This window comes from Solanum stenotomum, chromosome 2 (assembly GCF_019186545.1).
Source record: "Solanum stenotomum isolate F172 chromosome 2, ASM1918654v1, whole genome shotgun sequence".
Lineage (NCBI taxonomy): Eukaryota > Viridiplantae > Streptophyta > Magnoliopsida > Solanales > Solanaceae > Solanum > Solanum stenotomum.
In genome coordinates, this window is record NC_064283.1 from 41,307,748 (window position 1) to 41,323,508 (window position 15,761).

Here is a 15,761-nt window from a genome sequence, read left to right on the forward strand (position 1 = left end):
AATGGATCCTCATACAAGTTTTGTTGGTTGTACCTCGCTCAAAATAAAATATTTCATGATAACTAATACCTACATAACTAAATCTTGCATAACTAACACATGTATAACTAATACTTACATAATTAAACCTTGCATAACTAACATCTACATAACTAATACCCACATTACTAATATCGAGTTTGTTACATATGTAACTAATATGAGTTCTAATGAGGGATATTTGCAAGCTGATCACTTGACTTCACAAATTTTGTAACAATCTTCTTAGAGTATCTTTTCTCTAATAAAGTGACAGTCAATCTTAATTTGGTTAGTCCTCTCATGAAATACCAGATTTGATACAATATGAAGGGTTGCTTGATTATCACAAACAAGTTTTATTTGATTGATTTCTCAAAATTTAATTTTTTTTGAGTAATCGTGTGATCAAAACTACTCACACGTTGTTATAGCCATTGCTTGATATTTTGCTTCTACATTAGATCAAGCAACTACATTTTGTTGCATGCTCTTTCTGGATACCAAATTGCCTTGTTCTAAAGCACAATATCCAACGTTTATTAGAAGGTAATCCTATCCAATCAACATTTGTGTATCCCATGATTTGCTCATGGCCTTGATCTACAAAGAGTGGTTCTTTCCTTTCATATATTGTAGAATGCGGTCAACTGCGTCCCAATGACTATCACAAGGATAATTCATAAAGTGAGCTACAACACTCATATGAAAAAAATGTCAGGTCTAGCCATTGTGAGATAATTCAACTTATCAACCAACCTCCTATAAAGATGACTATGTGGCTTTTCCGGTCCTGACAAAAGTTTAGCAGTTGGAACCATTGGAGTGTCAATGAGTCTATATCCCATCATTCTTGTCTCCTCAAGAATGCCTAATGCATACTTTCATTGTGAAATAACAATACCTGATTTGGATTGAGTAACCTCAATACCTAGAAAATTCTTCAGTTTGTTGAGATTTATAGTTTGAAAGTGTTAAAAGAGATGTTGCTTTAAATTGGTGATAGTCACTGTTATCAAAAGCGAAAAGCGGTGAAACATTATGATCTCTGAATCTACATAATAGCATGTGAGAAAATCTTTCACAATAGCATTGATACTTTCCTTTCAAAGCATCCCAAATCATTTACAATAATTTCATAAAAATATGCATATCTTCATAAATTCATAGTTCATAGGTTTATGAGTTCATCATAGGTTTATAGTTGAAAATCATAAATGAGGCATGCGTCAACATAATTTCAACTAAATATCATGTATTAACATTGAATCATGCATTAGAAGACTTAATTAACAATAATAAATCATAATTGGATGAAACCCACAAAGATGGAATTGAAACCCTAACTTGAACAATTGAATTTGAGATTGAGAAATTGGAAACTTTGGGGGCCCCATGGAAGAATAGATTCCATGGGTGAATACCCACATACCTTGATGCTTAATGCCCAAAAAGAATGGAGGATTGATGAACTTGAATTAACCCTAGCTTCTTCTCCTTCATTAGTCTTGAGAGAATTTGGGGAGGATGTATTTGGCTAGGTTTTGGGAAATTAGGAGAATGGGTTGAAGTGGGTAGTTTTAGGACCTAAAAGCTTTATATAGGGCTTAGGGTAGAAGACAAAACGACATAATTTTGATTTAAAACAATCAAGAAAACGACTCAAAAGCCCCTTAAAATAATTGTCGAAGCCTGTCTACCGTTTGGACCTACGGTCCGTAGACACCAATCAAAGAAACCAACTTGACCTTGTAAAATATCACTAAGTATGGGACCTACCTATGAGACCTATATACGGCTCATACAAAGACTAACGGGCCGTCCTCGTAAATGGTAAAAAGAGGTACTGGGACTTGACTTTTCAAATATCATTTTCCCTCTTCTTCGAATGCCATCTACAGCCTGTAGAAGCTTCTATGATCCGTAGATGGGGACCCGTAAACACAACCTGCAGCCCAAAAATCCCTTTTCTTTCTTTTCCAAATTCCAAGGTGTTACAACAACTGATTGTACTTGCGGAGATGTCTGCTTGCTTGCGCAATTCTGAAGGAACTCATTATATTCCATTAGAGCAATAGGATCATAGTTGGGTGGTGGACAATGCAAAGTATAACATATGTCACGAGTGTGTCCATTTTTATGGCAATAACTACACTTAGATCGAAGTTTCCCAAAATGTCCTCCTCGCCAATTGTCCATAGACTGATATGGTCATTTTTCTATGGTTTGAGATGCGAGAATAGAGGAGTCAACAGTGGGTGCTGAAACTACTTTTTGACTAGGAGGTGCAACAAGACGAAGTAGACGAGAGAATAATTCATCAATTGTAGGAATCGTAGGACTGGCTAGAATCTGGTCACACACAGAATTATGGTCAATAGGAAGTCCAGCAAGTGTAAGAACTAGAAATAATGTTTGCCCATGGTCTTGTTGCTTTTCCACGTTTGTAGTGACTGGCATCAACGTTTCAAATTCCTCCATGACTGCCTGTACCTGTCCCAAGTAAGTAGATATGTTAGATTCTTGTTTCTTTAAGTTGGTCATCCGAGATATCACATCATAGAATCGAGATATGACATTAGTGTATAAAGCACGTGTTTTTTCCCAAACTGAATAACATGTCTGGAATGGGAGAAACAAGGGCATCAACTTTGAATCAATAGAGCGCCATAGGAGACTACATAATTGAGCATCCACTTTCTCCCATTGTGCTTTGGCTTTTGCATCCTCATCACTAGGCTTTGCTTTTCATTTACCACACAAGTATTGTTTGGTAAATGATCTTGAACACCTTGACCCTAGTACCACAACTCAACTTAGGAAGCCCAAGCCAAATAGTTTGAGCTTCCCATTAATAGTTGTGAAGTTATCCAATTCCCGTATTTTTGGAGCCAAAAACATTTTTTCAAAATTTGACTTGAAAATTGTAAGAAACTGCTGGAAACTGCCTGGAAATTCTGATTTCACCGGGAACTTGCTGGAAATTGCCTGAAAATCGCTAGAACCCTAATTCCAGCGATCGGATCTGGAGAAAATTAGACGGGTTTTGATCGGAAATATTGGACAACCCCAACAAAAAAAACAGCTTGAAAACAATGACCGGAGCAACCCTCACGTGCCGGCGCGTGATCCAGATCTCGCCGGAAAACTTCCACCTTCGAACAGCGGGATAGCGTGTGAGGGTTTTTTTTTGGTGGTTCTGGTTGGGGTTTGGTCGCTTGAGCTTCCTGAGCCTCGTGATGGTGTTGGTTTTCTCACAACACCTTCAGAACAGCAAGATGACACAAATCAGCCCTAACTGTCCCCGGAATTTGACACGGTGACTTGAAGTTTCTCACCAATGCTCTGATACCATGTGAGAAATATAGAAGAGAATATGATTGAATTGTTTATCTAAATTGTTACATAAAGACCCTATTCATAGACACTACATTAGACTCCTTTTCCAACTATGATTCCTATACTTGTTCCAACACTTAGAATTGATTATACCGCATAAATCTATTGTTGTCTTCAAGTTTTAATCTAAAAAGTAATGGGTGCAAACATTAATTGAACTCTCTAATTTTACTTTTTCTTGAGAAAGAAAAGTGAGATTGGGTAAAGCTTCAATGATGAGGACTTGAGGTTTTAATCAAAGGATTAGAGCTAGAAATAGTTTTAATTTGATTTGATCCTCATTTAAGGGCTTGAGCTAGAGATAGTCTATGCCCACTCAAGCTAATGTTTGGTTGTTGATATGGTATAGTTTTGGGGTTTGAAAGAACCAAAACAAACACTTTGCTTTGAAAAACTTTGCATGTAGTTCAAACCAAAGATGTGGTAATCCATTCTAAGATAATTAGTCAATATCTATCAAATCGACACCCCATCAAATGCACACCCCTAGTCTCTCCAACTTTGATAAATCAACATTTGTGCTACATTTTGCAATAGAAGTTTCAAATCGATTACTTGTTATAAACAATGCCNCCCCCCCCCCCCCCCCCCCACCCCATTTACATTCATTGTTGATACAATATGCATGCTCTTGTGAGTTGAGTCACGAACTTTGGCAAATCCTACCTCCAATCCACGTGGGATTTGACCCTGACTCTTGTTGGGTAATTATTTTGCATATGACTGTAGCCATCTCCTTAATTGGAAAGTTGTTTTGTACGTTACCATACATTATATACAATCCTATTCTCACAATTCTTAAGAAGCCCAAGAGAGGAAAAGCAATCTTAACTAGGTGAATGTTACAGGTTCGAACCTTGCCACAATCAAAAACCTGGTATTAAGTGGTTAAGGGTAGAGGTCCTAACCTATTATCCACCGAGTTTCGAATCCTGCGCCACTAGCTCTCAAAAGATTTCTCGGTTATTAAAAAGAAAGGAAATAACAAAAAAGAAAACCTGCTAGAGCACTTGACAGCGAAGATTCCAACATCTCTACAGCTTGATCTCTCGCTTTGATTTCTGCCTTTTCTGATGCTGTGTAATTTTTCCATGGCTCTTTTAATTCCTTGAATTTTCCTTCATTAGATAACTTGTTTAACTATGTATTTGATGATCTTCCCTACATTTGATGCTACAAAAGTAAAGAGCTTATGTATCAGCAAGTTTTACGTCGGTTTGCCCATTTCAATGCAATTCAACTGAGTGAACCAGCATCATTACCTGAGTTAGTAATGCTTGCTCTGAAAGAAGAGGGTACAGATCCAGAAGGCAATGAAAGCAAAGAGCTAAGAGGAAAGATTGCCGAGGTAATTTCATCTTAACTCAACTGTAACTTCACTACAGTAATTTAATTCTATTTCTTGCCATGTCTGCTCCTGGACACTGAAAGAAATTGTTAATTTTGTCTAATTCAATTCAGGTAATTTTGTCACCTATCATCATTATACCCTCTTCCTAATCAGCATTGGCATTTTCTATGTATTACTTCAGATGAATACAGAACTGCTCAAGCAAAAGGCTGGAATGCTAGAGGAGTATTTTAGTATTCATATCGATTCAAATGGCAATATGTCTAGGCTTCCTGTTATACTGGATCAGTACACACCTGACATGGACCGCATCCCAGAATTTATACTTTGTTTAGGAAATGATGTGAGTTCTTTGCTATTTCTTTGTCTTCTTTCCTATTCCATGTAACAAAGATCTTATCAATTCTATAATGTTCTTGCCCATGACTGTGGACCTTTGGGTGTTGCACAATGAAGTTCATCGACCACATATGAAGCGGCCTGATCTGCTTAGTATGTTGGAAGTTATCAGCCTGTAAACTCATTTTCATTGCCAAGTATCATCCTAAATTAATATATTGAGCCTTTTAACATTGATTACTTTGGTACTAGATTTCCTATGTACATTCTATTTCTTCTTTCAATGAGTGGTCTCAATTTACGTTCTGACTTTTGTGCTTTCCAAGGTTTAATATATAGTAGCTACAATTTCCAGCCTCTGTTTTCCCCGTCTTTTTTCTCTCTTCTACTTGCCTTTCTCAAAGGAAGTTATGCTACATTAGTTTTGTATTGTTTGCCTCTGAATGAATCTATCATGTTTCAGTGGATCAACTTGGATTTCCATTGGCTGGAGAAATATATTTAAAAGCAACAGTTTTTTGTCTCATTGTGTTGTCTGTTCATTAGCATATGACATTTGAAGTCCTCTTCTTTCTTCTTGTGGAATCACCTCTCAAATTTTCCTGATAGCTGTAGGCGAAAATTTTAAGTTAAAATTTATTCTGATATTTTAGAACTGGTAAGCAAGTATATTATTGAAGCAAAGCACTAAAACATTATGATCTCTGAATCTACATTCAAGATCATGTGGTGTTTTGATGATTGACAATCTGTGTGAAGAATGAAGATCAAGAACCAGGCCCTCATCAAATCTCCAAGAAGAAGTGCAGAAGTTAATCAATACTACAAATGAAAGTTATCAGAGAACCTGTTCCTCTAGCAGAACTGAGACTGCAATGAAGAAGTTTCGTGAAGACTTGGAGAATTGAATTATGACTCAGAGTCTGTTTGGATAAACTTGTAGCTTTTGGCTTATTTTTGTCAAGTCTCACAATAAACAGAAAAGGATTTCTGGTGACGCGAAAGCTGTGCTCGACTCTTTCCTATTTCACAGCATCAGTTCAGATACCACAGTGGAAGTTGGACGAGATAGCCATGGACATTGACTTAAAAACAGGTGCTTAAAAGCTTTTTTTCTTAATACTCAAACACTACAAAAGTGCTTAAAAGCTATTTTGACTTAAAAGCACTTAAATTAGCCAAATCCAAACAGGCTCTCAGTCCAATTCTACAAGGAACTGAAGTTCAAGATGTGGAAATATTACCATAAATTGAACACATGGAATTAGCTTGGAATTGGGAAAAAGAAGTTGGTTTCATGGACAGACTTGAATTGATTCTTGTTTGGATTGGAGAACTACAAGGTGGCTATTTACTTCTAGATAAACAGCACGTCACACAGCTTTGGAGTTTGACCACATCTAAAGAGAGAAGCGTCACCACGTCAGAGTGACAGAGTCAACTCAAATAGTCTTGAAGAAGAAGTTGCTGCTACAATGAAAGAACTTGTTCCTATCAAGTTTTATCTATACTGTTCTTGAGTTGTAATAGTTAGTCTCTTGGAGTAGTAACAAAACAAGATCCTTTCTTAGTTGATTGTAGTTTTCCAAGAGACTAACTATTATCAACTAAGAAAGGATCATGCTTTCTTGGCAAACATTACAGTTGGTGGAAGGTGAGAATGAAAGACTTCTTCATTGGTGAAAATCCCAAACTATGGAGCATCATTCAAAAGGTCCAAACAAAACCCCTGCATAAGAATGCCCAACTGGATGGTAAAGCAAGAAGAACCCTTGTATGTGGTATTAGTCCTAATAAATTCAACAAAGCTTCCTCCTGTATCATTACTGAGCAAATATGGTATACATTGCAAAGTAATTATAGAGATCTAGAGACAAAATTTCAGGACTACAACATTGAGAAGGAAGGCACTTAGTCCACCAAGAACCAAAGAAAACTGCACAAATTAAGGACCACAACATTGAGAGTTTTTTTTTGAGATAAAGGTAACTGTGTATTCACAAAAGGCTCATCATCAAATAAATGATGAGCATAGGTCACTTACAATCTCATCAGAGCATATCAAACTACCCTATGGGAGATTACAAATTACCTATGAAGTCATCAAAAAGTTCTATATCCCCCATCATATCTTGTTTACACCAAAAGTACAAAAGACTAAGACAATTCATTCTAATTTTCTGGGTGTTGTTTCTCTTATCCTCAAAGCATCTTCCATTCCTTTCTTTCCATAGGGACCACCAGATGCAGGCTGGGATTAACTCCCACCAATCTTCATTTGACTCCCTTCTTCCTATCTCCTTCCAGCTGTAGAGCAAATCCTTAGTGGACTTTGGAATTGCCCAGCATACACCAAGAAGACCAAGAAACATGTTCCACAAGCTTGTAGCTACTTTGCAATGAAGGAATAAGTGACTATTAACTTCTGCATCTTGATCACACATAAAGCATCTTGAGCAATTGTCTGCCTTTCTTTTGAAGCACTTCATGTGTTAAGCAGACCCTTTTGCACACTAACCAGGCAAAACATGAGATCTTCAATGGTATTTTTATCTTCCATATTAACTTCCATGGCCAGTTTCTGATCTGTGTTTGGCCAATATTGTATCTGCAGTAACATGACTTTACTGTAAACTCACCTTTGCTTTGCCATCTCCAAATAGGCTTATCAGGTTCAGTGGAGGTGCCTGGGAAGGCATTGAGGATCTGAAACAGATTAATGACCCTCTCGATTTCCCAATCATTCAAAGCTCTCCTGAAAATGAGATTCCAACCCTGAGGACTCCATAGCTGTGAGATTGTGGCCTTGTATTGAGTGGTGAGCATAAACAGGTCTGGGAAGAGTGATTGCAGGCTTTCATCCCCAATCCAATGTTCATTCCAAAAATCAATTTTCCTACCATTTCCCACCTTTAGTGAGATGTTGCCTTTGAATTGGGGCCATAATCTTCTAATAGTCTTCCACACACTGCATCCAAAAGTTCCAAGAGCCTCCTCAGTAATCCAATGGCTTTGTAGTTCATACTTCATTGTGATGACTCTTTTCCAGAGTGACTGATCTTCAATGCAGAATCTCCACAACCATTTTTGAAGGAGACAGTTGTTCTGAAGATTGAGCTTTTTTATTCCCAGCCCCCCTTGCTTTCTGCTAAGAGTAAGAGTATCCCAGTTAACTAGATGGTAACTTTTGTGCTCTTTATTTCCATTCCATAGGAAAGACCTTCTGAGTTGATCGATCTTTTTCACAATGTTCTTTGGAATTGGAAATAGGCTCATCATATATGAAGGAAAGGCATCAAGGACTGATTTAACTAGAGTCAACCTACCTCCCAGGGAGAGGTATTGACTCTTCCACCTAGCAAGCTTCTTGTTACATCTCTCCAAAACTTCACTCCACACAGCTGTCTCCTTATTTTGTGCTCCTAAAGGCATGCCCAGATACCTTGTAGGTAGGGTTGCTATTTGGCAGCCAAGATTTCTAGCTAGCAACTCCAAATTATCCACTTGATTCACAGGATAGAGAAAACTTTTTTGCCAATTTACATGCAGACCAGATATACCTTCAAAGATAGTAAGGATTGCTCTGATGTGTCTAATTTGTATCACCTCAGCCTCACAGAAAACTAAAGTATCATCTGCATATAGTAGATGAGTAATCCCCACCTCATTGTCCCTATTCCCCTGATTCTGAGCCTTAAAGCCTTTAATCCATCCATTAACATTTGCTTTTCTGATCATGTGATTGAGGCCTTCCATGGCTAACAAGAAAAGAAAAGGTGAGAGAGGGTCACCTTGTCTCAAACCTCTTTGTGATTGGAAAAAACCTTCAGAGTTTCCATTTATGATCAGGGAGAATTTAACAGTGGATATGCAGAACTTTATCCAATTGAGCCATTTCCTCCCAAATCCCATGTCCTTTAAAACCTTCAGCAGAAAAGCCCAATTGACGTGATCATAGGCCTTCTCTATGTCCAACTTACATAAAATTCCAGGAATTTTTTGCTTAACTCTGGAGTCTGCCAACTCATTAGCAATTAGTGCAGCATCCATGATTTGCCTTCCTTTCAGAAAGGCCATTTGGTGTACATCAACCAGTTTCCCCATTACTGTCTTCAACCTCTCAGTAATCAGTTTGGAAATGATCTTGTAGACTCCTCCTATCAAGCTAATAGGCCTGAAATCTTTCAATTCTTCTGCTCCAGGTTTTTTAGGAATCAGGGAAGGCCCATCCCGTGCTTTCGAGCGATTCTTCCCGCAAAAGGCGAATCAGTGCTAGGAAGGTGGCATTGAAAGACTTTTCAAAAATTCCATTTTGATGGAAGTTGTGAATTGTCAGCATCAGATCCTCTTTTACAATTCCCCAACAAGATTTAAAGAAACTCATTGTGTAGCCATCTGGCCCTGGAGCTTTATCTCCATCACAAAGTTGTAGGCATTGCAAGACCTCTGATTCAGTAAATGGTCTTTGCATCCAATCCTTTTCTTCCTGAGAAATAGTTGGACATTCCATAAGGTCAAAGTTGGGTCACCACTCCTCAGATTCAGTGTAAAGTTCTTTGTAGAAATTAATCACGGTGTTCTTGATCTCTACAGGGTCTTCTACAACCTCTCCTCTGTCTATCAACCTATCAATAGTGTTGATCCTTCTGTGGGCTGTTGCCATTCTCTGAAAAAACCTTGTGTTATTATCTCCTTGTTTCAGCCTTAAAACCCTTGATTTTTGTCTCCATTTCGATTCTTCATTTTTTGCCAACTCTTCCAGCTCCACTATTATGGTGGCTCTTATTATCACTTCATCTTCAGTCAATTACCTGGTTTCTTGTATCAAATCAATTTCTGCGAGTTCCTCCAGTAAGCTATTTTTCTTACTAGTGAGCTCCCCAAAATTTGACTTGCTCCACTCCTTGAGTTTTTGCTTTAGCATTCTTAGTTTAATATTCAATATGTAATCAGGACAATCTTCCACTAGAAATTCATTCCACCAACTTTGAATCAAATTGGTGAAACCCTCCACCTTTAGCCACCAATTCTCAAACTTAAAGTTTGATCTTCTCTGCTCCCAGTTACCACTTTCTAACAATATAGGACAGTGGTCAGATAACACTCTAGGTAGTAACTTTTGCCTGATGTTTTTGAATTTTTCTTCCCATTCCATCGAGTACAAGAATCTGTCTAGTCTAGCTGCACTAGAATGATTGATGCCTCTAAACCAGGAGAGCTTTCCACCATTTAAATGAGGATCATGTAGCTCCATCTCCTCTATCCACCTTGAGAAGTCAGACATAACATAAGAGATTCTGTTACATCCTCTTCTTTCTCCCATAGTTCTATTTGTATTGAAATCTCCACATGTAATCCATGGACCTTCACATAAAGTCCTGACTGCAGCCAATTCTTCCCAGCATATCAACTTCTCATCTCTGGTATGAGGAGCATACACTCCAGTGAGGTACCAGGTGAAACAATTTTGAGTTGATACAAACTCATACGTAATGGAGTATTGACCAGTTTCAACAAGGGTCCCACTCCAGATTCTACTATCCCACAGCAGCAAGATCCCCCCACAACTGCCTTCAGCTTCCAAGTAACCGCATTTCATCCACCTACATGACCATAACTGTTTGGCCATTGCTTCTAAGTCCTTGCTAATCTTTGTTTCCTGTAAACAATAAACATCTGCCTTCCACTTTTTCATTAGACTCTTCACCATAGTTCTCTTATTCTGATTGTTCAGCCCCCTTACGTTCCATGTAATCAAGTTAACTTTCATTTATAAGTTAGGCTTAGATTCCTCCCTCTACTTCTGCTTCCTTCCACCTCTTCATTTAGGCTGGATTTTAAGTTTTACAGTTCATTCTTTCCAATACCTCTGCTCTTTGGAGTAGAGACTGCCTCACCCTTTCCCTCTTATCAAGTTGTATTTTCCTCTCATCAATCTTCATCAACAAAGCTATGGTTTCTCTTTCAAATCCTTCGAAGGCCACCCCATATGTGTTGCTCAAATCTAGGATATGAGAATTCACCCAATTTGAAGCTTCTGTTTCGCAGTCTTCTTGAAATTTGGAAGCTGAAAGTTGACTGGTTCTGCATCATGAATATGTTGAAGTTGCATGTCTTGCTCTGTTGATTGTGTATCGTTTGTCTCCCCTCCTCCTTTTTCATGAGAAGTTTGTTGTGAACCAATCATACCCGGTTCTGTTTGGATGCAAGATGAATTTCTCTCTCCTCCATCGACTTGCGTCGCCATGCATGTTTCTTTCGCCGTGTTTGTTTCCCAGTTCCTGAAGGCTTCCAGAAATTTAGCTGCCAGGTCTTTTATTTCTGTGAGACCTTTGTTTTCTGCCATGTGATTGTCACGTGAGGGTTCATTAAAGTTCATGGGCCTTTTTGAACTCACAGGAAGATTTGTAATGTCTGTATGCTTTTGGACTATTGGGCCTGCGTTTGAGGGTTTCGGGCCCAAATTTTTTGAATTCAAAGTGGGTCCAACAAAATTCCTTTTTAACACCTCCCCACGTGGTCTCCTGCTGACACCACAACTTTCCTCTCTTTTATCCTCTGGGTAAATCCTCGATAACTGCTGGATAACGGGCTTCTCCTTTCCCTCTTCTACGATGGTGAACCTCGCCGGAATTTCTGTCCACAGTTGCATGGAAAAAGAGATTCCAGCATTGATAATGGTCACCTCCTTCGGGATCTTTGACCCATCGCCTTTTACTTTGATTCGAGCCCATTTGAGATGATTCCGTAGTTGTGTCTCTTCCTCAGTTTCGATCCAACCTCCACAGAGATCTCCGATGGCCTTGAAAACAGTCTCTGACCAGAGATGTAGAGGAAGGCCTACAATCTTGGTCCAGATCGCTGTTGGTTTATTCTCCATATCTGTGGCCGCTAAAGTTGGGGACCACCACTCTAACCGGACCCTTGAGTTGTTCCAAATCCACTCACCTGCAAGCACCTGTTCTACCGTGGTTTCCATCGCAAACTCAAACAAGAATTTTCCAGCTCCCATTTCGTAAATGTTTAGCCTATGGCTTTGTCTCCAAAACTTGTTTGCCCAGCTTCTCACCTCTGCTAGGTTTGGCAGTACATTATTCCTTCCTTCAAAATCTCCAACTAGACTTCTCTGCAAAACTTCACTGTGGGTGTTTGAAGATTCATTAATGCAAATGATTCCTTCTTCCTTCATTAATGTTGCTTGGGCATTAACTCCGTCCCCTTTTTTATTAGACCATTTAATGCTCCTCACTGCCTCTGCAAAGGGATAATTGTTGTCTACCAACCTCTGCTTTGTACTTTCCACCTCCTTTCTAGTCATAGAAAGGAATCTCCCCATTTTGTCTGCTATGTTTCCCCATCCTGAGTTCAAAGTCAACTCCGGGATTATGATAACAGACCTTATTCTTCCCCTTATGTTTATCAGACTCAGATATCTTCCATATTTGTTGAAATTCCTAGCACAATATATTTCTGATAGAGGTTCTAGTCTCCTCCATCTCTTCACCACATTTCCTTTCGTCTTTGAAGCTTCCTGCATGACCTGAGTGATCCAGATCATTGATTTCTTGTTGAAAGAAGTTCTAGTGACGTTTCTTTTACTCCTCTCAGTCCATTCTTTCCAGTCGCCTATCGTTCCTTTGATTCTCTCGAGATCGTAGGATTTAAAACCTACGGAAAAGTAAATACAGTCCTCCATTGATCAGAGGAGGGGTTAAGGAAGGAAAAGGGAGGGAAGGTGTGGGTGAAGGATCCCGGTGATCAGAAGGACCACCGGAAAATGGATGTTGGTTTTGGATCTAGTTCATATTTTTGGGAATCGTGCCTGGGAGTAGAGCATAATGTTGGAAGTGTTAAGTTTTGTTGGCTACAAACCTTCTCAACAGTAGATTTTACATTGAGAGTTATATCAGCCCTAGAAGAAGAAGACAATGAAATGGAGACAAGCTTAGCTAAAATCAAGGAGACGATCCACACTTAGAAGAGAAATCTAGTGTGTATAACTCACATAGAAATGGAATTTCTTGAGAAGCTATATCTACCGATAGAGACAAATTAACACATTCATTCTGGGCAAAAAAGGGATCACCATATAGCAGTAGTAGGAAAAGGAGAAAACGTGAAGAGGAAGATAATCTGTCTAAAGGAACAGGTCCTTATTCTAGAGGGTGAAAATTCAGCTCAAAATAATGGAATGAGCAAAAGAACATCAGCATCTGGAAAGAATGCTTCAAAAGACACACTCAAAAGGAAGAATCAGATGTCACATCCTCTACTCTTCATGCGGAGCTTTTGAGGAAAAGAATGCTTCAAAAGGAGCTAGTCAATATCAAGAAGTTTTTTATTGAAACTAAAGGAACAGGTTCCCAGAAGGTGTGCTGTAAGAAGGTAGAGTAATTCACGAGAAGATCATCAAAGCTGAATATGAACTGGACAGAATAGTTGAATGGAGAAGACCATAAAAAAGACACACCTCCACTTACCAAACACAGATATAAGAAGCCATAAGAAAGGGAAAAGATGGTTAAAATGCAAGGATCTGCTAAAAATTACACAGCTCAATAGAATGCCAAAGATTTTGCCACATGCCCCTCTAAAGAAAGGAACAAAACTGACAAAATGGACCAAGAAACACTTGATTCATCCTTTGTCTAAATATTGGGAACTCAAACTAGTTTTGGTTCCTAAGACAACTCTATGACCAAGATTAAAAGCCCAAATGAGAAAAAAGAGGAGCTTAGACTAAGGAAACTTTACTCTCAGCAAAAGGGGCTTATCAAAAAGGGAACAAAGTAACAAAACTTCCTTTCTTGAAGGTAAATGAAGACTCTTGCAACAAAAAGAAAGAAGAAAATATTCAGGAACCTCAAAGCATCGTAAGTGTAATACATATGTCAAAAGGAGGATTGTCCTTCAAAACAAGATCAACTCAAAGGATCTTGTCAGAGAGTCTAGTTCTCATGACTCACAAGTATGCATCTCCTTCAAATCTACAAATTACTTTAAATCTGTGTATTAGTGTCATTTGTTAAAAAAAAAAGGGGAAGGGGTTACACCTAAGGGTGTGCCTAGTGGTCAATGAAGTAGTTGAGAACCCTGAGGTCTCAGGTTCAAAACTTTGTGGAGACAAATAAACACTAGGTTATTCTTCCCATTTGTGCTAACTTTGGTGGACAAAGTTACCTGGTACCTGTTGTTGGTGGGAGGTGACAAGTATCCCGTGTAATTAGATGAGGTGCGCGAAAGCTGATCCGGACACCACGGTCATGAAAAAAAACGGGGGGGGGNGGGGGGGAGGGGGTCATGATATCAATAACCACGAAAATTGGTCCGTTAAAATAAACCCCCTTCGATGAAAGTCAGTGACTTGAAAAAAAAAAAGGGACTTCAAAAGTCATCCGGACTATTTATTAAAAGATTAGTCACTCGTATATTCACTTAGTCGCATCATTCTTGAAAAATCAATAGAGCAAAGTAATTCTCAGCAACTTGAAACCTAGTCATATCTTCCTCAACACTGTTGCACACTCCAAAATTACATCCGATGCTCAATCCACCGAAGTCTTACTCAGGATGCAATCAAACCCTAAAATATCCAAGAAATAAGATCAACCACTTCAGGGTAGAGAAGAAGTTACAACTCAAGGGGAACTGGTTCGTAAGCAAACAAATAAGGAGGAAGAAACCCGGAACCATGGTTCTGATATCTCAAATGTTGAAAGGAAAGATGAAGTCGAATCCCCTAAAGAAAAAGGGTTGAAGAAAGCTTCAAGTTCTAAAGGTGTCAGTTAAAGAACAGGACCCTCAGAATGGATGGAAGAAACTGCTCCTTCGGTCAAAGAACCCAATCTAAAGAGGATTAAAAAAAACAGCTGAAAAGAAAAACAAGAAGTGCTAGAATCAAAGAGCTCAAGAAAATACTTGGACCATTATGAATGGACTAAGCTACTATTTGACACAAATCCAGTGGTTCATGAGGAAGAAGTTCATAATTTTATAGAAGGTTCAAGCTAGTTGATGATGATATAGTGGTGTCCTCTGTGAAGGGAAGAGGAATCAGATTTACAGTTGAAGACGTAGGGGACATTTTCAACGTATCTTGTGTTGGTTATGATGAATACTTCAAGAAAAATGGGGCGAAGATGGGCCAGAAAAAAGCAGGGTTTATTTGACAGCCAAGTTTCCACAAGGAAGAGATGCTCAGGAGTTAAGGTAAGTGCTGAAATGGGAGATGACTCTAGCTCACAAAATCATATTGAGCTAGTAAAGAAGTGTGTCCTGCCGCAAGTAGAAAAGAGAAATGAAGCTAAAAACAGGGACATGATTGTGATGGATGCACTTGACCAAGGAGATCTGGTAAACCTTCCTGCTTTATTGGTACAACACGTGGCTCTAGCTGCTGAAGGGGCACATTCCCTACCCTATGGCTTTTGGCTGATAAAGGTATTCACCCACTTTGAGATTCCCCCGAGCGTTGGGAAAAAGGGAGGGGAAAAGGAAATGATAGGCAAAACCGCACTTGCAGAGTGTTTCAACAACATTAGCAAGCTAGGAAGCACGATGGGAGGCTAGAGACAGAGAAGCTTGGAGAATTGTTCCAGCTTGTATTTGGTGGACAATATGGAAAGAAAGAAATTCCAGATGTTTTGAAAATAGG

General features: G+C 38.9%; 1 protein-coding gene across 2 annotated transcripts in view; it reads left to right on the forward strand.

Annotated features, from left to right (window-relative positions):
* Positions 1 to 15,761, forward strand: part of LOC125856538 (DNA mismatch repair protein MLH1) — a 44,329-nt gene that overhangs the window by 16,740 nt on the left and 11,828 nt on the right. For both annotated transcript variants that reach the window (XM_049536101.1, XM_049536102.1), the window contains exons 12-13: positions 4,600 to 4,765; positions 4,950 to 5,111. In XM_049536101.1, coding sequence (XP_049392058.1) covers positions 4,600 to 4,765; positions 4,950 to 5,111 — 328 coding nt within the window. The remainder of the gene's footprint in view (positions 1 to 4,599; positions 4,766 to 4,949; positions 5,112 to 15,761) is intronic.